Source organism: Mobula birostris, chromosome 1 (genome assembly GCF_030028105.1).
Source record: "Mobula birostris isolate sMobBir1 chromosome 1, sMobBir1.hap1, whole genome shotgun sequence".
In the NCBI taxonomy this organism is placed as follows: Eukaryota; Metazoa; Chordata; class Chondrichthyes; order Myliobatiformes; family Myliobatidae; genus Mobula; species Mobula birostris.
In genome coordinates, this window is record NC_092370.1 from 129078017 (window position 1) to 129104649 (window position 26633).

General features: G+C 39.3%; 1 protein-coding gene across 13 annotated transcripts in view; it reads left to right on the forward strand.

The window, feature by feature from the left end:
• The window catches only part of ubr5 (ubiquitin protein ligase E3 component n-recognin 5), a 198219-nt gene that overhangs the window by 111870 nt on the left and 59716 nt on the right, over positions 1 to 26633 (forward strand). For all 13 annotated transcript variants that reach the window (XM_072262022.1, XM_072262030.1, XM_072262040.1 and 10 more), the window contains 9 exons: positions 7158 to 7253; positions 9937 to 10060; positions 13638 to 13735; positions 15527 to 15672; positions 18950 to 19041; positions 19330 to 19476; positions 23317 to 23435; positions 25909 to 26035; positions 26121 to 26250. In XM_072262022.1, coding sequence (XP_072118123.1) covers positions 7158 to 7253; positions 9937 to 10060; positions 13638 to 13735; positions 15527 to 15672; positions 18950 to 19041; positions 19330 to 19476; positions 23317 to 23435; positions 25909 to 26035; positions 26121 to 26250 — 1079 coding nt within the window. The remainder of the gene's footprint in view (positions 1 to 7157; positions 7254 to 9936; positions 10061 to 13637; positions 13736 to 15526; positions 15673 to 18949; positions 19042 to 19329; positions 19477 to 23316; positions 23436 to 25908; positions 26036 to 26120; positions 26251 to 26633) is intronic.

The following is a 26633-nucleotide window of genomic DNA, read 5'->3' on the forward strand; positions in this document are numbered from 1 at the left end:
GTCAGCTCTGGCACTCTGATTCCCATCCCCCTGCAAATCTAGTTTAAAGCCTCCCCAATAGCACTAACAAACTTCCCTGAAAGGATATTGGTCCCCCGGTAGTTCAAGTGTAACCCGTCTCTCTTGTACAGGTCCCACCTGCCCCAGAAGAGGTCCCAATTATCCTGAAATCTGAAACCCTGCCCCCTGCACCTGTTCCTCAGCCACTTATTCATCCTCCATAGCATCCTATTCCTACCCTCACTGGCATGTAGCACAGGTAGCAATCCTGAGATTACCACCCTCGAGGTCCTGCTTTTCAACTTCCTACCAAGCTCCCTATACTCACTCTCCAGGACCACCTCACTCTTCCTTGCTATGTCATTGGTACCGATGTGCACCATGACATCTGGCTGATCACCCTCCCACTTCAGAATGTCATGCAAGCGATCGGAGACATCCTTGACCCTGGCACCCAGGAGGCAACAAACCATCCTGGATTCTCTGTCAGGACCACTGAGCCTCCTATCTGCACCTCTAACTATCGAGTCCCCTATCACTACCGCTCTCCTCTTTTTCCACCCTCCCTTCTGCACTGCAGAGCCAGACTCAGTGCCAGAGATCCGGCTACTGCAGCTTGTCCCAGGTAAGTCATTCCCCCCAACAGTATCCAATGCGGTATACTTGTTGTTGAGGGGAATGACCACAGGGGAACCCTGCTCTGCCTGCCCTTTCCTCTTCCCTCACCTGACAGTGACCCAATTTCCTGTCCTCTGCTCCTTTGGCGTAACTATCTCCCTGTAGCTACTATCTATAATCTCCTCATTCTCCCGAATGATCTGCAGGTCATCCAACTCCTGCTCCAGTTCCCTAACGCAGTTTGTTAGGAGCTGCAGCTGGATGCACTTCTTGCAGGTGTCGTTGTCAGGGACACCGGAGGGCTTCCTGACTTCCCACATCCTGCAAGAGGAGCATTCCAACATCCTGCCTGGCATTCAATTCAATAAATTCAATTAAATGCCAGTTTTCTTTTTTAAAATTTCAGTTATTATAAATTAAAGGTCAATGACTCTATTCAGGTGAATGGCAGTATTAGATGCACCACCTATGCCTGCTGAGATGCTAAGGAGCCCGATGTGAAGTTAGTTTGATTCTTTAGCACAGTTGTGCAGTGTTCTGAACTCAGTAGGTCCAGCAGAATGAAGAGAATTCGTGTTTTTGAATCTTATCTCCCCATACATTGTGTTTCAATGTACATGTGACAAATAAAGCTAATCTTTACATGCAGGTGCAAAAGTCTGGAACCATTAGCTAGCAACTGGCATGATCCTGTCCATGGCATTCTATGATCTGTCCCAAAGTGCTTTTAAGACTCTAAAATGTCTTATTTAGGAAATGCAGCAGCCAATTTGCACTCCTCCAGTCATGGAATGAATTGAGTGTGTACCCAGTCATGTTGACTGGGACACCACAGACTGTTCTTCAAACAATACCTTAGTTTTTATGTGCACCTCAGAAGGATGAGGGGACTTTAACTTAATACCTCATCTAGCTGCAGAACTGTCCTGTCAACTGAAATTTAGTACTCAAATTCCTGAAATGTGATTTTTAGCTGTCATTCTTAAGTGACAGTGAATCCTTGTGTGCATTATGGTGGCATAGTGGAGTAGTGTTCCATTTGAGTGGTTTATGTCAAGTTAATTTTCTGATCAGATGTGATTGGTTTTTATACCAGACCTGGATGCTAAAAATTTCACTCCTTGTGGTTCTGCAGGGCTGTTTTTGTTTTACCAATTTTTCACTGGCTTGGTTGTTACTTTTGTTCTTTGATTTTCATGTATCAGTTTTTTCCATATCAGATTCTTCAAATGAGCTATAATAGGAAAACATTGCTTTGTTTTTGATGGGATGTTTACTTGGTGCAGCACTTCTAGCAGGGGTCTTTTGAAGTGACAATATTTGAAAATGGATTAAGCCCAAAAAATATAATCAGCTGGATTTTTGTGTATTGCTTTCACTGTGCTTTGTCGTTTATTTTCCAGAGCATGCAGCATATTCTCCACAATATGCTGTTGTTAATAATAATAAAAATTGAAGTGAGAAAGACAACTTGACCTTTTGAAAGGACTGGTAGGGTTTAGTACCTCATCTGAGTTATCGGCTTATATTGTATTTTGCTGAACTTCAGGCATTCAGTTCTGTGGCAATCTGACAATACAGGTTATAATCTGAAAACATTTTTACTGTTTTTGTTCAGTTAACTAGTTCTCATCTTGACCTGACGTATTATTTCCAGTTCCATGGGATTGAAGCCTTGTTTATAGCCATGTCAGCATTATGTTAAAGAATGCCTTTTGATATGCTCCAGCTGCTAGTTTTCCCTTTGTGTTCTTAATTATACTTCTAAATAATAGTCATATTTACTAAATGTGGTTTTTCTTAAAACTGAGAGTACAATATCCTTAATGGGTTAAAATTATTTCCTACCAATTCACAACAGACTAATCAGCCTAAAATTTTGTATGCTTCCTCAGGCCTTCTTGGAAAGCAGAATTGTATTCAATACCCTCCAAGCCACAAGGACTGTTTTAGAGTTTTTTAAATGCTAAGTTGAGCCAATGAATCCTTGGCATTTGTTGACTTTTTAATTTCTCCAGCATTTTTCTTTAATAGTTAAGGGCACTACTTTTTACATAAGTGAAGTTCTTTTAATCATTGTTTGCTTTTTACATTACCCATCTTTAGACAGCATTGTCAGCAACTATTGGTCTTTGCTCTAATTTTTATTTAATCTGAACTAAAAACCGGAAATGCTCAGCAGGTCACGCAGTGTCTTTGCAGGGAGAAGCAGAGTTCAAATGTTTCAGCTGCATTGCTGCAGTTACTGATCTTAACAAGCTCAGTGCAGCCTGCAAGCTGTATTAAAATAGAATTCCACAAACAGGAGGAGATTTTTTAGAGCATTGGATCTATGCTGATATGATGAAAAAGCTGTACAATTTATCCTGCTCCTCTGCATATTTCTCATTGTCCTATAAGTTCCTTTTAAAGTAGCAGTCCAATTTCCATTTCAGATATTATGATATTCTGTGACATGGACCAGTTGCAAAAGGTCTGTCTAGACCTATCCCATCATTCCAGCACTCAGGTCATGACCTGGACCTTGAGGTGTACATATAAGCCTATTTTAAATTTGATGGAAGTTTCTGCCTGCCACCCTTTCAAACCATAGTTTCATGCTACAAAATGCTGCAGCAACTTGGCAAGTCAGGCAGCATCTGTGGAGAGGAATAAACAGTCGACATTTCGAACCAAGACCTTACATTCAGACTGGAAAGTAAGGGGGCAGAAGATGAGGGGGAGGGGGAAGGAGTACAATGTAACGGATAATAGGTGAAACCAAGTGAGGGGGAAGATAAGTGAGTTGCAGGGGCGGAGGTGGGTGACTGAAGTGAAAAGCTGGGAGATGGTAGGTGTAAGTCGTATGAAGTGCTGAAGAAGGAGGCATCTGAGAGGAGAGTGGCCCATGGAGAAAGGGAAGGACCATGCGGGGTGGGGGGGAAGATATACAGGTGAGATGAAAGGAAGGAGTAAGAAGGGAGCCAGAATTGGGAAGGGAAAAAGGAGAAGGGGGTGTGGGGGGGGGGGATGAATTACCAGAAGTTAGAAAAATTATTGTTCATGCCTTCAGGTTGAAGATCACCCTGACAAAATATTAAGTTTCTGGCTCCTACCACACACTTGGTGTAAATATTTTTCCCATTCCCCCTTAATTCATATTACCGACAGTCCCTTTGCTTTTCTGCCTAACCAAACTAGCCTATATCTGGTGCATTCTAAAGCTTTCCTCACTGGCAACTTCAGCTACTTGCCCTGACGCGCCACTTTATCGAGCTCCAAACGAGTCGGTATATCAATAACAAAAGTAAGGGACCCCATACAGAGCTCTATGAAACCCAAGAGAAGGCAGCCTTCCTGTCAAAAATTCCCACCTCGTGTTTCCTGCCACTGAGCCAGTTTTAGATCCTATTTGCTATTTTTCTTTAGATCTCATGAGCTATTAAGCTCTATTATTCTTGGACTGGAAGTGTAATCTTTGCTCAGTGTGGATTTTTTTTTATTGCTAGAGTCTTCTAGTGTGCTTACTGTGAGTAACATTTCTCCACATCAGGTTGTAGCCCTGGGGAATAAAAGTATGTAATTCATGGATCTTCCATCAGGAAATCCCTATGATAGTGTCAGTGCCATGCCATGTAAGATAGGATATGCTGCAAAGAGAAATTGTTTACATTTCATAATTTTGAAATACTTGGCCAAGCTCCAAAACGTGTTCTTCAGTATTGTTTATTTATCCACTCATTTCTCTCTGCTCATCATTGCCAGACAAAGCCAAGATCACCTTGACTATAATTGTAAGGCAAAGCCGCTAACACATCAACCATAGTTCTTAGAACTTGGGGCGCAATCAAGTCTGATTTCCAAGGAACATTTGATTTTAAAAATACTTCCTTTTCAGGAAAACTAACATGTCAGCTGTTTAAACTGCTAGAGCAAATTTTGCACTTGGAATAATTCAGCTTTAGAATTGGAATTGGTTTATCATTATCACATGTACTGAGATACAATGAAAACTCTGTAGCTTGTCTTGCATAGTGTTCATACTGATCGAATTGTTACACTATGCATTGAAGTGGAAAATGGTAAAACAATAACAATAGTAACAATGCAAAATAGAATGTAGCAACTGCAGAGAAAGTGCAGTGTGGGTGAACAGTAAAGTACAAAATCATAGTGATGTACATGGTGAGATCAAGTTGAAAGTTCATCTTATCATACCAGGGCACTATTTAATAGCCATAGCTGAGGGTCGAAGCTATCCTTGAGTCTGGTGGTACGCGCCTTCATGCTTTTGTATCTTTTGCCCATTAGAAGAGTGCAAGAGAGAGAATGTCCAGTATGGATGCAGTTTGCTTTACAGAGACACTGAAGTCTAGACTGAGTTCTTGGCTGTTTACCGTGATGTGCTGAGCTGTGTTCCTGCGGTCATGAGTAGTGTAGTTGCCATAATAATCTGTTATGCATCCAGGTAGAATGTTTTCTGTGATGGATTGATTTAAAGTTGGTAAGGGTTGATGGGGACATGCCATTGTTCTTTAGTCAAGAGAAGCAGAGTATTGGGGAGCTTTCTTGGCCATGGCATCTTCATAGTTGGATAGTTTATTGATGTTCCTAGGAACTTGAAGCTCTCAGTCTATTGTTGTAGACAGAAGCATGTGCTCAGCCCTCCCCTCTTCAATAACCAACTCTTTTGTTTTGCTAACATTGAGGGAAACATCATGACACCACGTTACTAAGCTCCCTTATCTCCTCCCTGTACTCCAACTCATTATTTGAGACACAGTGGTATAATCTGCAAACCTGCTGATGGAGTTGCAGCAGAATTTGACCATACAAGACTTTCCATGGTTCCAATCAGCAAAGGCATTCAGTCTTTAAGAACTGATGAATTAAAGCTGACTCATTTACCCAAGGGAAAATTTAAAGCTACGTAACCGCTTTCTCAGTTTATAGTGGAAGTTTGCATATGGTGGTAGAGCTTATGGCTGTTGCCATTTTTAACAGTGCAAGTAGTCTGTTTTGAATGTTCAGTCATTCCAATATAAACTGTCTTGTTGAGAATACTGGGGTTTCATGGTCTTTTGGACAGTTCAGCAGGGTGTTTCATGATCACCAGTATTCACTGGAGCCAGGAGAGGGTCAGACTTCAAATTACCTACTACATTTTTCTCAATATAATTTTAGACAATGCAGTCTGATCCTACAAGCTTTGCAGTATACAGAACTACATCATTAGTACATAATGTCTGGCTAGCCTGTTGATGGCATTGTTAAATGAGGTGTCATAATTAGTCAAGACACTTGGGAGAGTGGCAGGGGAGCTTTTATGTCCAACTGAGAGCAAATGGTGTTTTATCTGTCAGTGCAGCGTTTCTTCATTTTCAGGCTGCATCAATGATCTTGGATTTTTAAGCATGTCTAAACCCTCAAATCTCTGACTGTGAGGTGAATGCTGCTTGAAAAATTATGACTGACACTTAGTGATATTACATCCTTTATTTTAAAATATCTTAGTTGCTTTTATATTCAGAATTTTTAAACCCCCCCCCCCCCCCCATTTTTTGGGATCTATATATTCTTAGCTGGCCAGCATTTATTGCTCATTCCTAATTGTCCTTGAGGAGGTGGTGTCAGGAAAAGATTGTTTAAGAGCTTCTTCAAGTAGAATAGGGATAAATCAGGGTTGTTGACAGTTGCTGGGCAATGTGACTTGAATAGACAGATGGGCCAATTCCACACTATCTTTAAATAAAATAACATTTTAGATTTGAAAGATATTGTTGGATTAAAGACATATTGGTTAGGGTTCATGCGTTTTGGGCAAGCAATATTGGCACCAGAAATGTGATGGCACTTGTGGGCAGCCCCCAGCACTGCCTGTATGTTGGTCAAAGAAGGAAATGGCACTTTTCACTGTATGTTTCAATGTAAATGTGACAAATAAAAGTAACCTTTATCGTAGCCCTTGTAAGTACCTGTAAGTTTGGCATGCTGAAAGGACATTATTTTATAAGTTTTCACTTTAAGCAATCAAGATGCTCATCTGGTACTATTCAAGCTATTTTGGGTAGCATTCATCATTCTTTTTCAGGTCTATTCAATGTATCTCTATTAACTGTCACACTTTTTAACAATTGTATACAGTGTGCTTAAAAGCTTATAGCTTTTTAATAGAAGTAGTTTTTGGTGTGAATTTCTATTTTCTTATTACAATTTTTTGTAATTTGTAGATACTTGATTTAGCTTACTGCTATTTTCTGCACTTTAATTGAAGAATTAGATTTTTTTTACCATTAATAGTACTATGCTTTGGAATTTGTACATTGTAAATGTATAGTATTCAGCTGAATGATCAGAATATAATAAACTGAAGAAAAGATTAGTCTACACAAACCTAAAGTTTTACCGAGTTATACAATATTAAGCAATTAAGTATTACTGTCCAATAAAATAATTTCTGTAAAGTGCTGAAAAGGGAATAAAAGCATTCTTATTTTTTAATCATAGATGTATTTTGTAAAGTGATTTGTCGATGAATATGCTGTTCTGTTTATTGAAAGATGGTGACATTGATTTTATCCTGGCCCCCGCTGTTGGATCTCTTACCACTGCAGCATCTGGCACTGGACAGGGACCAAGTACCTCTACCATATCAGGTGAAGATTTCAGATTTTGACATCTCATGCACAATAAAAACCCAAGACCATGTTAGGAACCCACAAGCAACACACAAAAGTTGCTGGTGAATGCAGCAGGCCAGGCAGCATCTCTAGGAAGAGGTACAGTTGACATTTCGGGCCGAGACCCTTCGTCAGGACCAACTGAAAGAAGAGCTAGTAAGAGATTTGAGAGGGGGAGGGGGAGATCCAAAATGATAGGGGAAGACTGGAGGGGGAGGGATGGAGCCAAGAGCTGGACAGGTGATTGGCAAAAGGGATATGAGAGGATCATGGGACAGGAGGCCTAGGGAGAAAGAAAAGGGGGAGGGGGGGAAGCCCAGAGGATGAGCAAGGGGTATAGTGAGAGGAACAGAGGAAGAAAAAGGAGAGAGAGAAAAAGAATGTGTGTATATAAATAAATAACGGATGGGGTACGAGGGGGAGGTGGGGCATTTGCGGAAGTTAGAGGAGTCAATGTTCATGCCATCAGGTTGGAGGCTACCCAGACGGAATATAAGGTGTTGTTCCTCCAACCTGAGTGTGACTTCATCTTTACAGTAGAGGAGGCCGTGGATAGACATATCAGAATAGGAATGGGATGTGGAATTAAAATGAGTGGCCACTGGGAGTGGAACCCACAAGCTGTTTTGCAGTATTAGCAAATCATTGTGTGCAGCATCATTCAAAGCTGTGGGTTAGCAACATCCATTTAAAGTGTAGAAGGAATGGACTAATGATGCTAGTCTTGAAAGTGATAACTGTGTGTGTGTGTGTGTGTATATATAATGTATAAAAAATAGGTGAACAATGGAGCAACAGAGAGTGAAGAACTTGGTGTTTGTGGCAAATTTGCTTTATATTATAATGGACTTAAAATTTCTTGTTCCAATGTCCTTTGGAAATTATTTTTATAATCTGTTTATCATTCTCACAATGTACTTTAATGTTTGTAATATGCTTATATACTAAACATACTTGAAAGTGACCAAGTGAGAGAGATCAAATCTGTGCGTCATTTGAATTAGAGTAAACGTAAGACTATTTGTCACTTGAGTACTCCTGAGAGCCTAATGTTGCTTGTTTGTTGTTATTATTTTGTGTTTTTTTTAACTACTTTTTGTATTTGCACAGTTTGTTGTCTTTTGCACATTGGTTGTTCACCCATGTTGTGGGCCTTTTTTTATTGATTCTATTGTGTTTGTATTTACTCTGAATGCCTGCAAGAAAATTAATGTCAGAGCTGTACTGTATATGGTGACATTTATGTTCTTTGATAATTTACTTTGAGCTTTTTGAATTTTGAACTTTTTAACTCCAGGCTTAATATAGTTACTCTTGGTATCATGATTTTTGCCTTAAGGATATTGCCGATTTAAGATGTAGAAGCTATATCCTTCCTGGTTGAAATATTTCAGCCACATTTTTTTAGGCACCAGTGGGGATTTCAAGCCACTGTCTATTGAAGTGGAAAAAACTGAATCATTCAAGAGCTTGAAAATAGGAATTCAATTAGCATGCGAGTCAAAGTATGAGGGCCATAGGAGAGAAAGAACTGAAGACTGTGATTCACAATATTGCCCAACTAAGTGCTGGCAGTATTTCAACAGGCTGACTAGTGTCATTTACCTCAGTTCTGATTCAAGAATACATGAGTCTTAAGCTAATATTAGCATTTCTGCTATCACTCAAGAAGGCAGGGTAACAATGCTAAAATGATTATGACATGTGATGCAGTCTGAAACTGCTCAGTTACATGCAATAAGGTACCTTGACGTGCCATGGTAGTTAAGAGCCTCACCCTCTTGTCATTAATTCAGAGTGACAGAGTTTTAACTTTAACTTTGTCAGTTACCTGTAAGCTGTATCTTATCAAAATTACAAATAAAACAATAGGCTAACATTTGAATTGTTTCTTCATAGGGATGGAGTTGGTTTATTTAAGAAAAGCAGAGCTTCTTTTGAATATAGAAGCAAAAAATCAGATTAAGCAATACACTGACTACTTCCTCAAATTAAAGGTTGAAATTAAATGTATTAAACAAAATATTTTACTACTATCTGTTAAATTAGTTTGGGACTATTGATTTGCTTTTAACAATACAGCGAGGTACCTTAACATACCATAGCAGTGCAATCAGTCAAGAGCCCCACTTCCATCTGTTCTGCACCCCACCCTCTTGTTGGGAAATGGTTTAGAGTTTCTGTAGATTTTTTAGGTAATTTGTAATCATAATGTGCAGAAAAAAAGTGGATCAGTAGATTATTTCTGTAGTGTAGATTCAGTACTCATTTATAGTTTTTGTCGTCATCTCATGTGTTTGGTGCCTGGTGAACAAGAATTCTGTTGAATTTGGTTTGCGGGCTCCCAGCTGCAGTTTGGAAATAATGTTCATAAGTTCTTCTGGGCTTACAAGTTCATTACCAGTACCATTTTTTAAATCTTAATGGCAATAGCCAAATGAGTAATCCTGGAGTTGCCACATCTATAGAATATTCATAACTATTTATTTATTCCATTTATCAACATTACTAAAATGTGGATAGATCTTTATTCCATCTGCTAGCCCAAACTTACTGTTGGTTAATTTTAAAGTCATATATAGTGCATTAAACATCATATCGTATAGAAAAACTTGTAAAAGCACACTTTAAAATCTACTTAAAATGTTTGTTTTCGCAGGCCCTTCAGCTGAGCCACCTGTTGTGGAGTTAAAGGACAGAAAAGCTAATGCTCATCTAATCTTAAAATTACTTTGTGAAAGTGTGGTATTGCGACCTTATCTTCGAGAGTTGCTTTCAGCCAAGTAAGTGAGGTGCATTACTGAAACAGGTTTTGCAACAGATTTATATAAGAATAAAGTCATTACAGCTCCTAGGTGTCAAGCTCTCTGAGGACCTAACCTGGTCGAAACATATCAATGCAAATATAAAGAAGGCAGGACAGCGACTGTACTGTATTAGGAGTTTGAAGAGATTTGGTATGTCAACAAATATACTCAAAAACTTCTGTAAATGTACCATGGAGAGCATTCTGGCAGGCTACATCACTGTCTGGAATGGGGGGTGGTGGGGGGGGTGGGGGCACGACGACTGCACAGGACCGAAAGAAGCTGCAGAGGGTTGTAAATTTAGTCAGCTCCATTTTGGGTACGAACCTACAAAGTACTCAGGACATTGTGAGGGAGCGGTGTCTCAGAAAGGCAGCATCCTTTTTTAAGGACCTCCAGCATCCAGGGCATGCCCTTTTCTCACTGTTAACATCAGGTAAGAGGTGCAGAAGCCTGAAGGCACACACTCAGCGATTCAGGAACAGGTTCTTCCCTTCTGCCATCTGATTCCTAAATGGGCATTGAACCCGTGAACACTACCTTACTTTTTTAATGTATTATTTCTGTTTTTGCACGATTTTTAATCTATTCAATATATGTATGCTGTAACTGATTTACTTATTATTTTTTCCCTCTATTATGTATTGCATTGGACTGCTGCTAAGTTAACAAATTTCACGACACATGCTGGTGATAATAAATCTGATTCTAATTCTTGTGGATCTGCATCAACTAGAAAGAAACATTGCTGCTTTTGAAACATTGGATTTGATACAGCATTGATAAGATGGTGATGTTATCTAGTTGCAGTACATGGTACGGGAGAATGGGGTAGTGACAAGCCAGTTTTTAAATGTGCATAGTGAATTCCTAAGTAAGTGCAAAGAATCTGAAAGCATTTCTTTCCTCACAGCATAGGTTTGGGTGGTATGTATCAGAATCAGGTTTAATATTACCGACATATATCATGAAATATATTTTGCAGCAACACTCACAACACGCTGGAGGAACTCAGCAGGTCGGACAGCATCCGTGGAAACGATCAGTCAACGTTCTGGACCGGAACCCTTCGTCACGAAGGGTTCTGGCCCGAAAAGTTGACTGATCATTTCCACGGATGCTGCCCGACCTGCTGAGATCCTCCCAACGTGTTGTGAGTGTTGCTTTGACCCCAGCATCTGCAGAGTATTTTATGTTTTGCAGCAGCAATACATAAAAAATACATCACAATAAGAAATATATATTAAAAAATTAAATAATTAGTGCAGAAAGAAAGCAAAAAAGTGAGTTGGTGTTAATGGGTTAAGTTTTTGTTCAGAAATCTGATGGTAAAGGGGAAGAAGCTGCTCCTAAAACTTCAGTGTGTGTGTGTCTTCAGACTTGTGTACAGTGCCGTTAAAAAGTATTCACTCCTCCGTGGAAGTTTTCATGTTTTATTGTTTTACAACATTGAATCACAGTGGATTTAATTTGGCTTTTTTGACACTGATCAATAGAAAAAGACCCTCAAATAAGAGAAAATCTGCAGATGCTGGAAATCCGAACAGCTCACACAAAATGCTGAAGGAACTCATCAGGCCAGGCAGCATTTATGGAAAAAAGTATAGTTGACGTTTCGAGCCGAAACCCTTCAACTCTTTCATGTCAAGGTGAAAACATATCTCTACAAAGTGATCTAAATTAATTACAAATATAAAACCTAAAATAATTGATTACATGAGCATTCAAACCCCTCTAATATGACATACCAGATCATCACTGGTACAGCCAATTGGTTTTAGAAGTCATCTAATTAGTAAAATGGAGATTTGCTTTTTGAGACTTGTGAAGAGTCAAGGTGTTTCAATGGATTGTAGTAAAAATACACCTGTATCTGTAAGGTCCAACTGCTGGTGAGTCAGTATCCTGGCAAAAACTACACCATGAAGAGAAAAGAACACTCCAAGCAACCCTTGGATTTATTGAAAAGCACAAGTCGTGAGGTGGATACAAGAAGATTTCCAAATCACTGAATATCACTTGGAGTTCAATCATCAGGAAATGGAAAGAATATGGCGCAGCTGTAAATCTGCATAGAGCAGGCTGCCCTCAAAAACTGAGTGACTGTGCAAGAAGGGGACTAGTGAGGGAGGCCACCAAGAGACCTATGACAACTTTGGATGAGTTACAAGCCTCCATGGCTGAAATGGGAGAGGTTGCACATACAACTGCTGCTCTGGTGCTTCACCAGTCACGCCTTTATGTGAGAGTGGCAAAGAAAATGCTACTGTTTAGAAAAAAAACTCACGTGAAATCTTGGCTAGAGTTTGCCAGAAGGCAAGTGAGAAACTCTGAAGTCAGCTGGAAGAGGATTCTATGGTCTGGTGAAATCAAAATTGAGCCTTTTGGCCATCAGACTAAATTCTATGTTACACAGCACATCCAAAACACACCAACTGTACCATGAAGCATGGTGGTGTCTGCACCATACTTCATTGCAGCAGGCACTGGAAGGCTTGTGAAGGTAGAGGGTAAATTAAATGCTGCAAAATACAGGGAAATCCTGGAGAAAAACCTGATGCAGTCTGCAAGAGAACTATGACTTGGGAGAAGATTTGTTTTCCATCAAGACAATTACCCCAAGCATAAAGACAAAGCTGCATAGGAATGGTTTAAACACAAGTTAATGTCCTGGAGTGGCCAAGTCAGTCCAGACCTCAATCCGATTGAACGTTTGTGACTGGACTTGAAAAGGACTGTTCACGCATGATCCCTGTGCTATCTGACAGAACTTGAGCAGTTTTGTAAAGAAGAATAGGGAAAAATTGCAGTGTTCAGATGTGCAAAGCTGATAGAGACCTATCCACTTAGATTCACGCTGAATTGCTGTCAAAGGTGCATATACTAAATACTGACTTGAAGGGGGTGAATACTTATCCAATCAATTATTTGGTGTTTTATATTTGTAATTAATTTAGATCACTTTGTAGAGATCTGTTTTCACTTTGACATGGAAGAGTCTTTTTGTATTGATTAGTGTCAAAAAAAGCTAATTAAATCCACTGTTATTCAATGTTGTAAAATACTTTTTCAATTACTTTTTATAGACACTCTATCTCCTCTCTGGTAGTAATAAAAGAGCAGATCTTGGGAGTTGGGAGTTCTTAATGATGGAAGTCACCTTTTTGAGGCATCACCTTTTGAAGATGTTTTCGATGCTAGGGAGGCTAGTACCTGTGATGGAGCTGGCTGAGTTTGCAACCCACTGCAGCTTGTAAATTAATCCACTAAATTTTGTGAGGAATTGCCTTCAGTTTTGCAATGACTGCTTATGTATCTTGTTTATTTCATTCTGTAGAATCTACTATAGATTTTTTGTACTCCTATTTAAAAAAACTAATAATCTAGGGACAGTTCAAGAAGCAAACATGAACCATTGTTCCTTAGTCATGGCAGTGCTGGATAAATTACATTATCAGTTTCTAATAGGGGATGATGCTAATGAGTTGTATTTTAAATGTATTGTCAATTGTAAGTCAGAATCTGATTTATTGTTTATCTTGTGCATTTTCAGGGATGCTAGAGGAATGACACCTTTTATGCTAGCTGTTGGTGGGAGAGCTTATCCAGCTGCAATTACTATTCTGGAAACAGCTCAGAAAATAGCCAAAGGTAACTATTGTTTGAGGAGAATATCCATGCTGTGTTTCTCTATAACTCTATGAATAATGAAATAGTGATTGAATTCATTGTCAAGTTATGACATAGTGGTTTGCAGTCTTTTCCCATGTAAAGGCTTAATCCCCACAAGTGGTTGTGAAGCATTTTCTAGAACATGGCTTGAATCCCCAGTGTGAACAGAAATAACGATATTCCTAAACAAGAGATTCTGCAGATGCTGGAAATCCAAAGTAACAAAGTATGCTGGAGGAGCTCAGCAGGGTCAGTATTCCCATTGAGGCCTTGATGTTGGGCTTTTCTGGACAGGAAGCCTTTCCAAAGATTAGTTGAATTATGCATTGGTATTAGATTTGAGGATTGTAATGTAGACCTCCCCCTCTTTCTACCCCCCCCCCCCATTTCTGCTTTTATGGACAAAATCTTTGTAACATTTTCATGGCAAAGTTGCAGCAGCTCAATGATTTCTTAGTATCCTGGAAATTAATCTGTTCAGTTATAGGCAGGTGGATAAATGTTGAATAGCTACTGTTGAACCACAAGAATCCTGTTTGGAGCTTTCTATTAGCTTTTCAGAGAATCTGATTTTCCAAGTGCATTATAAGTGATTCTGAAACAAAAAAAAGTGCCAGAAATGTCAAACCGGAGACACAAGGAATTCTAGCTGACAGAATAGTGAAAATTACCAAGCTTTTTTTAACCTATGAGCCTATGAGCTTTCAGATGATTTAACTTGGTCCCCAGATATGTAAATATGGTAAACTACTCTCTGCCCAACTAACAAGAATGCTATCACAATCATTTTGAAGACCCTTTATAAAAGGTATAATGATTGGAGTGTCCAAACGTCAACTGGAGGAATTATTAGTCATGACTATTCTTCTTAATTCTCTTGAAGCCCATCAATTAAGTTTTTTTGGCTATCTTATTTTAAGGAGATTATTTGTTTTACTGTAGCTAGTTGAAAGGTATCAGAAATCTAGGTACATGATATCTGCTTGCCCACGTGATGATTCAGAATAAAATGGTCACTCCGGTTTTTATCAGATAGTTCTGATACTTTATTTAGTTGGCTGTCAAGGTGACAAGTTAAGCCATTCGTCTATTTAATATGTTCTGGAATTTGGTTTCAACTTTTCAATGTGGCTTATTTTGCATCTATAATTAGTGGCCAGTTTGTTATGTACACCTCGTTAATGCAAATATCTAATCATTGATCAAGTGGCAGCAGTGCAATGCTTAAAAGCATGCAGGCATGGTCAAGAGGTTCATTTGTAATTCAGATCAAATATTAGAATGGGGAAGAAATGTGATCTAAACGATTGACCATAAAATGATCATTGATGCCAGATAGGATGGTTGAGTATCTGAGACACTGCTGATCTCCTGGGATTTTCACATACAGCAGTCTCTAGAGTTCATTGAGAATGGTAGGAGGGAAAAAAAATCATCCTGTGAGTGGCAATTCTGTGGATGAAAACACCTTGCTAATGAGAGAGGTCAGTGGAGAAAGACCAGACTGGTTTAAGTTGACAGGAAGAAGATAGTAACTCAAATAACCACGTTTTACAACTGTGGTGTGCAGAATAACATCTCTGAATGCACAACACATTGAATCTTGCAACGAATGGGCTACACAACAGAATACCATGAACATACACTTAGTGGCCACTTTTTTAGGTACAAGGGGTCTCTAATAAAGTAGCCACTGAGTGTATCTCCAGGTTATAATTTTTGATGTCTGAATGCTCCCAGTGAATTGACTCTATAATTTTTCACCCTCAGGTGATGTCTCTGGTGAAAAGGAGGAGGATATATTTATGGGCATGATTTGCCCACCAGGTACAAATCCAGATGACTCCCCATTATATGTTCTGTGCTGCAATGATACTTGCAGTTTTACCTGGACTGGAGCAGAGCACATTAACCAGGTACTTTTTATGAAGGGAAATCCAGTTTATATCAATAGAGGTGTGTGCCGCTTAATGTCCATTCAGACAACGCCCAATCGCATATACGTCCGTAGTCCGGATCGGCGAACGTGATGTTGCGGACATAACCAATCTCGTGTATCACACATCTCTTGAGTATAGTAGCGTTATCTCTCTTTTTAATTTTCTTTCAAAAATATTACCGTAAAGGCATCAAGGCTTCCATACGCAGGATATTCGACCTGAAACTCTTCCAGTGGAACACTGTGAGGAAGTTGAGAACAGTGATGTGGATAATCCCGATCATCTTTGATAAATTGTGTGTGATATAGGCTAAGAAAGTGTTTAGATTAAAGTTTAAAAAGTGGAAAAAATTAGAAAGTTTAAAATGAAATAAAAAATTATAGTGTATGTATTATAGTGTACAGTATACAGTTCTAGTGTAAGTTCTTGGCTATTTAGTCAATACAAGTACACTACAGTACTCCATATAGGTTTGCTAAGTATATAATATGGTGTTCGCACAACGTCCAAATCACATAACGTCCGATTTCACAGGAAGTATTGTGGACATTAAGCAACACATACCTGTATAACAAATTAAAATCAAAGTTTCCAGAAGCTTAAGCTGTTAGTCAACAAAGTACTATATACTTTGTGCATTTAGTTGTACTGCTCACAACCAAGGTATCCCATTCTGCTTTATTACCTTGTTTCTTTACATGCCTAATTGGTGCTATAGGAGATATTTTTGTTAAACTTAGCTGCTCACAGACTTTTTTGCACTTTCTTAATTGTGAAGGCTCTTTCTTAATTAATCTTCCTCCCGCATGGCAAACTTTATTTTATAGTCACTGCATGAAGATTTATTTTGGATCTATAGCCCCCCAGAAGTCTGGTCATCAAACTGTGGTCTTTTGTATATCTCCCTATTTAAATCTTGGTCTTTTAAGGCCCTCACCTCTGGAATTCTCACCAAATATTTTTCTGTGCTGCTTTAAGATTTGGCTAGCATATTTGACCAAGCATTAATGCCCCTTTCTACCTACCCCAATTCATCCTCTTGGTATGGTATCAGTTTTTCCTGATCTATTCTCCTGTGACAGTCTTTCTAAGAAATGCACATTAATATTGGAGTGCTAAAAATATCCAAAGTAAAGCCTGATTTATACTTCTGCGTCAACTCGTCGCTGTAAGTACTGCTTCTCCGCAAAGCTGACGCGGAACCCTATGCGAGAGCCTGCGTTGCTGCGACGCACACCTCTCCCAAAATGTAACCACGTGTTGCGGCAACTCAGAACGCAACAGCTGTGATTGGTCCGCTTGATAGCATCGCGTGATATCCTATGCTGCAATAGCTTCCCATTGGATGACTGAAGAGCAGGGAAGGAACTCTGGCTGCAATGCTTTCCACAAAGCTTTACAGACCTCTGAAATTATGTTGGACACATTTCGCTTTTACGAAAAAAGACGCTCGCTTCTGGTTTGCCCTGAGAAAGACTACCATGACCATGAAGCCTTGTGCGGGCAGGTGTGTGCGCATGCGTGACGTGCGCGAATTGCAGTGCGACGCAGACACACCAACGCACAAGTGTAAATGCTCACAACGTGCGTAAGTCACTTGCGTAGGTTACGGCGTCGAGTTAACACAGAAGTATAAATCAGGCTTAAGCTTTGAACTGCTGCACAGTTCATACTTATTTCCCCTGGCTGATGTCTAGAAACTAAGGTTATAATCTCAAAATAGAGGTCAACAATTTGAACAGAGACAAAGTAGAAACAGAAAGAAATTCTCTTCCTCAAGGGTTGTATATGCTGTCCTTTGTCCAAGAGGGATGGGTGATTTCATTACTGATATGTTCTAGAGATCAGTATATTTGGGTAGGAGCAGAATCAAGACATATGGAGAAAGGTAGGAAAGTGATTGAAGATAAAAGATTAGCCATAATTTCAACAAATAGCAGAGCGGCCATGAGGGGCCAAATGATCATGGCTGATGCTGTACTTTAATTTCACTTTTTTTTTAAATCAACTCCATTGGTGCCCAGACATTAGTTAATCAGAATGTGCTCAAACTCTTAGAATCCTCAGCCCTCTGGCATGCAGAATTCCTGAGATTTATAAACATTTTATTTCAATCCTGAATGTATGATGGTTCTATTTCCTGACTCACTGGCTAGAGGAAAGAACTTCACCATCAATACCTTTTTGGAATGTTTTGTACTTCAGTGTAATCATCTCTGTTCTAAACTCCAGTAAAAATAAGCAAGTTAGCAAGTTTCTCCTCAAATGATAACCCCACCCCCCCCTTCCCTTTACCCAATCCCTTTCACAGGAATCAGTTTAAAGAAAATGTATTGTGCCTCTCCCAGAATGGTGTATTCTTCAATGAGTGAAGAGGCGTAAACTAAGTACTATAAGGTTTGGACTCCAAAACTTTTTTTTAAATTTGGGTTTTATGAGCACTACTGGGAAGGCCACAAACTGTTCATCCTAGTTTTACTTGGCAGGTGGCTGAGCTTTCTCCAGAGTGCTACATTTAGCGGAAAGTTGCAGGATTTATACTTTGGAAAAAGGAGAAAAGGTGACTGTTTTGAAGTTGACATGCATTTAACAAGTAGAAAATCCTACAGCAACATTCACAGAAATACTTGATTTTAGTTCATCTCCCTTGCAATATAAAGTTACATATACCGCTTGTCTTAAAAAGTCCCTGCTCTACTACTACTAGAATTTCTGTATTTAATCAATCAGATTTTCACAGCCTTAAAATTTAGTTAACTAACTAAAGTGTTACTTAGTTAATTAACAAACTAACGTTAGTTAGGGGCAACACAGTAATGTAGTGGCTAGTGGAATTGCTATACAGCACCAACCAATGGTTGTGGTTCTTTCCTCGCGCTGTCTGTAAGGAGTTTCTGCATTCTCCCTGTGACGGCATGGGTTTTCCTCCAGGTGCGTTGATTTCCTCTCCTATTCCAAAGTCGCATGGGTTAGGGCGAACTCAACCATTGTGAGTTGCCCCAATTCAATCCTCGCTAACTCGATTTGATGCAAACAAGGCATTTCACTATGGTTTGATGTACATGTGACAAATAAAGCTAATCTTTATCTTTATAGTTTCTATTTATGAAAATTAATAACTTCAATGTGCTGTTTTAGTGTACAGCGTTTGATGTTCCGTGCCATGGATTTGATTTTTTTTAAATATCGCACTGGTCCATTATCACTCATTATAACTTGAATGCACTAATGTTTTGTGATATATTTTGTGCAGGATATTTTTGAATGTCGAACTTGTGGATTGTTGGAGTCTCTCTGTTGCTGTACAGAATGTGCAAGAGTATGTCACAAAGGGCATGACTGCAAGTGAGTAACTAAACCATTTGTATGGGGGATATGAAAGCACTTTTCAGTACACCTGTTAAGTTTCAGTCTCTAATGTGAACAATGTAACATCTAACAATGACAAAGAATTTAGACATGGCTCTTATCCAATGACACGGTATGTTTAGTTGCCATTCCCACTTTTAATTTGGTCTTTGGCTGTTGTATCAATAGTTCTGACCAGCCAACTTTCTTGCTAATTGGGTGCAGTGTTAGTTAATGCACTCTTCTAGGACTTAAAATAATTAATTTTATGCTTAACTCCTTCAGGTTGAAAAGGACTTCCCCTACTGCATACTGTGATTGCTGGGAAAAGTGCAAGTGTAAAACACTGATTGCAGGACAGAAGTCTGCACGTCTTGATTTGCTGTATAGGCTCCTCACCACCACCAATCTTGTAACTTTGCCAAATAGCAGGCAAGTATCTAGAATGACAGAGTTCTGCAAAAAGCAACTGTACGTGGCAGTTCTGTTTATGACAGGATATGAAGATTTACTATATGCTGATAACTTTATATAATAGCCATCCAAAGCTTGTGAAGCTTAATCATTTTCATAATTAAGATTTATGTTTGAGAAACTTGGAACCATCTGAAGTATGAATTGTATTTTCTCAGAACATAGTGGGAGCGAAAAACGTGAATGCTGAAAATCTGATATGGAAGTCAGCACAACATTGGGCTGAAGGGCATATGCTGTGGTGTGATGTTTTATGGTTCTATGGTATTTAAGGAACTCTTGGATAGGCACATGAATCCTTGAAAAAAAAAAGAGGCCTTTGTAGGAGGATCTTGGAGACCTACGTAGATTGATCATAAGGGTAGGTTCCAGGGTTGGCACAACATTGTGGGCCAAAGGTCCCGTGCTGTAAAGTTCTATATAAAACAGAAAATGATAGAATCACTCAGCAGTCAACCAACGTCAGAGGAGAGAGCTGGATCCAACCTTGTCAAGTTCCTATCAGAAGTGGAATGGGGAGGGGAGAAAGGAAGTTAAGTTGCAGAGAAAGGAAAGGGTGGAAGGATGGGGAATGTTTATGAAAATGTATAGATAAATTTGTGACGATAACAATTAAAAACTGGCAGCTTGAGACAAAAATTAAGCAAACTGAAACAGTATGATGAATCTGTTGGGGGGGGGGAGAGAAAATTAAAAAGGGAATCAAGGTTCATGTATCCTAAAATGCCCAGATGATAATGAGATGCTGTTCCTTCCACCTTTTGGCATTGTTGGAATAAGGCAAACTACTGAAGACTGATCAGGATGGGAGTAGGCAGAGAATTGAAGTGACAGGATTGTCCCAGCAATCAGAATAGAGAAGTTCCATAAAACCATCACCCATTCTGTTTTGCATCCCAACATGAGAAGATCATGTCACGAATGCTTTAAAAGTTTGCTAAGTTAAAAGGAGTTCAAGGAAATGAAATTTCTGTTAATTTCTTTCCCTTCCCCTCTCTCCTTATCCGTTCCCCATTCTGGCTCCCCTCTTACCCCTTCTTTTCATCTGCTTATCACCTTCCTGTGGTGCTCTTCCTTCTTCCCTTTCTCCCATCAGATTCCTCCTTCAGCCACTTTTCTGTCTATCACCTCCAGGACTCTTGCTTCATGCACCCTCCCCAATCCACCTACCTTCACCCTCACCAGGCTTCACTTGTCACCTGCCATTTTGAACCCCTTCCCTTCCCCCTACCTTATTCTGGCTTCTTCCCCCTTCCCTTTCAGTCCTGTTGAAATGTCTTTGCCCAAAACATCAACTGTTTATTCCTCTCCATAGATGTTGTCTGACCTGCTGAGTTCCTCTGGCATTTTATGTGTGTTGCAAGGGAATTGATCCTTCATCTGGAAAGATTGTTTGTGTCCTTGGGTGCTGGAAATCAAAGTAGGAAAGATAGGTATTATATCTCTTGGTTGCATGGGGTAATGCTACAAGAAGGTGAATTGAAATAGAGATAGAAGAGTGAATCAGAGTATCGGCAAGGGAACAGTACCTTTTGAATGCTGAGGGGAGGGTGTCTGGTATGGAATCCCTTTGGAGTTGGTGAAAATTATGTCAGTTTATTGCATTTGTATTGACTTCAACAGTTTCATGATCTTTGTCAGTTTCTACCTACTCTCACTTTCATTTATTCTACACCTGACTTTCCTCTTGACATCTCTCTCTCTCTGAACAAAAATTAGATACCAATATCTATTGTAAGCTCCCTGACTCCCAGAGCTTTTCCTCAACTGCACCACCTCCCACACCATTCCACTCTTGGGTTTTCTCCACCTCTCAGAACTGTTCTGATGATTTGCCTTTCACACCAGTGGCATTAACATGTTTTCCTCTTACCTTGAACAATGTTTTTCCTTGTACCATAGTTTGCAAGGCTCCCAGCCATGTTATTAGTTTTCTCACTTCTGTTCTCAGTCCCCTTCCTCCCAACCAGAACATTGATAGAGCTCCTTTTGTGCCTGCCTTCTAATCCATTCGATAAAACTTCTGCCATTTCTAAAGGGATTCATTCAGCAGTCAACCAACATTCTGAAGGGACTGTTCCCTCACAACTCGCTCTTCTTTTACAACCAACTGCCCCCCTACTCACAGCATTTTACCATGTAACATCTAGCCTTTGCTTCTTTCCATTGTTAACGGACGGAACGATCTTACCAGGAAAAGCAGATGGTTCTTGAACTTCCTCCAACTTAGTGTATTATATACAGCTCTCCCTAATGTGATCTCTTGATCCCATTGTTTATTGAGTGGAGATGTTCTACAAAGATGATGATGAACTTTCAGCTGTCTGTCATTTTAGTTCTTTGTTCTACTCCATTGGTCTGTGGCATTCATTGGCCATTTACAATGCCAAATGTAGGCTTGTAGGACAGCACCTCATCTTCAATCTGGTTATTTTTAAGCTCTCAGATTTTTTAGGAGAATCACTTCATTTTATTTGTATTGAAGTTTTTGTGTTTTCTGTTTCACCTGGTAGTTTTAAAAATAATTTTGACAACAGAGATATAGCGGCAGGGTAGAGTAGTAATTAGCATAATGGTTTACAGCATCTGCAACCTGGGTTCAGTCCCTGTCACTTTCTGTAAGGAGTACACACGTTCTTCCCATGACCGCGTGGATTTCCTCCCACATTCCAAAGATGAATGGGTTAGTAAGTTAATGGGTCACACGGGTGTAATTGGGCAGCGCAGGCTTGTTGAGCTGAAAGGTTCCGTTACCGTATTTTATCTCTGAGTAAAGCTGTGTTACCACAAGCCTTTCCTCTGTTCTTCCATATTCTGCAAGCTTGCTCTTTTTTAACTTTCCCATTTCTGGTAAAGGGTCTCCCTATTAATCCTGCTATTTCCTGCATACTATCTTTTGCTTTTCTGTGGTCAGCTAAAATGAGGTCTCAGCATTAACTTTTCTAAATTAATCACACTTGCTTTGGGGGGAAAATGTATATGAGCTTGTGCAGAGGTTGGTGTTTATTCTGAAGTTTCATCCAGTGTTGTGAAGCTCCAAATAGAGTCCAGTAGTAGCAACTGACTTGCTAGAAGTTAATTCTTACAGCAAGAAAATCCTCTCTCAAAGTTCCACATCAATTTTTATTTCTGTTTTCTCTGAGAACAATAGTATCGGGCTCAGCATAGGAATCAAAAAAGATAGCACAGTCAGGCTTTCTTTTGTTTGGCTTGGGGAAATAGTGACAGCATCCTTTGGAACTTACTGTTTCTAACTATCATAACAAAACCAAGTTTTTGACCTGCTGAAATAATTGCTGACTTCTAATATCCCTGGTGTAAGCTCTGTAACTATCAGAATTCTAGTGCCGTCACAATATTTTAAAATGTGCTTGATTCTGGAATGAAAAACACAAAGTTACTGGAAACGGACAAGGAGTATCAAATCTCACAAACATAGTTAGGTTAAATACAAAGAATGTCATAGTTTTGGAGTGAGTGCACTATCTTCCTTTAAAAATATAGTTTTTCATAATATAAGAATATATAAATACTTAAATTTAAGACTGTAAAGGGAATGCAAAAATAGAAAGTAAAACTGACCTTTTAATCCTGTGCAACACATACAAAATGCATTTTGTGTATGCTGTTCAGGATTTCCAGTGTTAGCAGAATCGTTTGTTTTTAACTCAATCTTGTAAAGTGTATCACTGTTACTTTGTCGCCAGTTTTTGTCTTGGTGCACTGAAATATTTCTGCTACTTGTCATACAAATTCCTTTCTCAATTCAAAATTTCATCAGTGTTAAAATCTTTACAGGGGTGAACATCTGCTGTTGTTTTTAGTGCAGACTGTTGCTAGGCAAACTGTCGAGCATTGTCAGTATCGTCCACCACGAATAAGAGAGGATAGAAACCGGAAGACTGCAAATGTTGAAGGTCAGTATAACTTTTGAAGAAATGCTTTTAGGATTAAAGTGCAGAATTGTGAGACATCCACTGCACTTTGAGAGCTGGTTGTAGTGTGTGTAAAATTATCCAGGTTGTATTAAAAGTTAGTCAATTAAAATGTAATGTACGTTTTGAGAATTTCTTTTACATTTGTTTTGTGCTTATATTCTAGATGTCACTTTGACAGAAAGGGATTAGTTATCATTTATGTAGATTGTCAGAAGAAAATAGAAGGGATTTTAAAACATAAGGCAGCAGCCAATGTAAGACTTAATGTGACTAAGTATGAGTGAGTGTGATGATTGATTCAGCTTATGTCACTCACTTGGCCATGTCCACCCCCACATTATTCCCACAGCTGCACTAATTGTTTGCTGCCGCATTGAATTCTAGGGGTTGCTGCCACAGCAGTCCTGTGAAGTAGAGTTCTACGAGAGCAATGACTCAGGCTCAGGTGGCAAAGGATATTTTAAAAAGTCTAAATTTGTTTTGAAATTACAAACATTGGGCCTGAGCACATCAGATCCGGCCCACACTTTGAAGTTGCCTTACACATTAGCTTATCAACTGTGTTCACCCTTTGTGGCTGTATGAAAGCCAACATCTTGAGGTTTGCAGCAACCAGGCATTTTCATAGTTTTCAAATATCTCTCCCAAGGTAGAGCAATTCGTATCAGTTTAAAGAAATTTGTGAATGTAGTTATTTTATCAACTGCCATCGTTTCATTAAAGCAATTTTTGGGGTTGGGGTGGGGAGAGAAGATCACCTTCATTTAACTGTTAGGTGGAAACTGGTGAATAAAGCTATAGTGGTTGCAGCAGTGCGTTCGGTTCTGATGTCGTGTGCACCCTGCCTCTAGCCAGCATTGGCTGTCCATCAGTCTGAATAGATACATTCATACAAGTTTTTCTGGGGGGGATAGTTATCTGCACTGTCCTTTCAATCCAGGTCAGTAACCCTGTCAGATCATTGGGATTGCACATCAGAAGTGACTTGCATAAAGCTGAGAGTCTAGAGGAAGGGATCTAGCCATTTGGCTCGAATAACTAAGCTCACTGCTGAGTCAGTCTTGTGGTGAAATAGAAAACTGAATGTGCCATCATTTGGTTTCCAGCATGTTCCTGACATCTGTGCTATATTGCACTGGTCTAGAAGTCAACAATGGCAAGCACTGAACTGGCAGAAGTTTTTAAATCTTATTATGCTTTGCAGTATTCAACATTTTAAGCACAAAAACTTAAAGAACTTGTAAACTATTGTGACTATTGAACGAAGCAACATTTATATTCCTTTATTCTCATTTGGGAGATATTGTCACTTCAGAGTCTAGTGCTAGTATATTTAGCAATAAATAATCAAATTACATGCAAAATAAATAATCCTTCTCCATCTATGTAATACAATTGGGCGGTGCTGTCTGCAGTAAACCCAGTCAGTGGGTATGCAGCAGGAAGCTATTTCTGTTTGCCTTCCACTGGCCCCTGTGTGTTACAATACTTAAAATGTGACATGAGTGGGGGGCGGGGGTCATCTGCCAGAAATGGCTAAATCTGCAAAGGTGAGAATGTGTGTGGTTTCCACTGCATCACTATCTACCACCACAACTTAATCCCGAATACTTAATTTTGAAAGGATGTTCAATTCCCTTTTCTTAGTGAGTGCACAGTCTTTGTTGCCACGTAGAATTTACATGTATAATAACATAATACCTATCACCTGTTAAAACAAATATTGACTATATTAGAATAATTAGTACAGTTGACAAAAATACTTCATCTCAGATTATGGAAGGTGGAAGCCACAGAGATAAGTGAAAGTCAAGTGGGCCACGAGAAGAAAAAGGTTGAGAACCATTGCACTAGCACTAGATTTTGCTAATTTCCAAGTTCTTTAAGGGTTTTTGTTTTAAACGTTGAATATTGCAAAGCATAAAGGATGGATAAAACTTCTTGCCAGAGCTAAGCACATGTTAAAGGCATTTGTTACAAACTTGCTTGGAGGTGTGTTTTAAAAACAAAATCTTAGTGCCAGTTCTGTGCTAAGCATGAGATACTGACATTTGCGACAAACTAAAAGCAAAATCTGAGTGGATTCTCAGCCCAAGGCATCAGCTGCTTTTCCCCCTCCGTAGATGCTGCCTGTCTTGCTGAGTTCCTCCAACGTTTTGTGTGTGGTGATCCTAGTGGAAGTTGGAAGTCATCTTGTTTGGAATCACTCCTGCAGTTGTGTGTTTCTTGCAGGTGTTGGTCCCCTGTATTTTAATCTGTGGTCATGTCTGTTCCATACTAAAATGTTCTTGGATGAACACATGATAGAATTAAGAAACTGTAAAATGTTATTTTCTGTTAAAAATGCTTTAGTGGAAAAAATAGGTAATTTAAAATATGGTAATTTTTTTCTTATATTTGTTTACATTTCTATATCAGCATTACCTGCTATTTTTCTTTGGTTCTTTCACAGATTCTGATATGCCTGATCACGACTTGGAACCCCCTCGATTTGCTCAGCTAGCTTTGGAGCGTGTCCTTCAGGACTGGAATGCATTGAAATCTATGATAATGTTTGGATCACAAGAAAGCAAGGATCCGTAAGTAGATGCAAGTTTCTGTTTTCATGCAATGTAGTTTGTGAAAAGAAAGAGCACCATTCTCTCTTTTTTTCATTTGTTTTAGGCTGAGTGCCAGCAGTCGGATAGCTCATCTACTGCCAGAAGAACAGGTATACCTTTCTCAACAAAGTGGCACTATCCGGTTGGACTGCTTCACTCACTGTCTCATTGTAAAGTGTACAGCTGACATCCTGGTAAGTATCTCTAAGTACTTTTGTTCATCACCATAAGAATAGGAGTAGAAATAGGCCATTTGGTCCATCTGTCCTGGCTGATTTATTATCCCTCTCAGTCTCATGCTCTTGCCTTCTCTCTGTAACCTTTGAAATAGTTATTAATCAACTTCTGCTTTAAATATACCCAAATGACTTGGTCTCAGCTGTCTGTAACGATGAACTCCACAGTTTCACCACCCTCTGGTTAAAGAAATTTTCCTACTGTTCTGAGTGAATGTCATTATATTCTGAGGCTATGCCTTCTAGTCCTGGATGCCCGCAGCACTGCAATAGCCTTCATTCAGGATTGGCTCAGTTAACTTTGCTACATTTTGTTTCGGAGTGAAAGTGCATATGGTGTC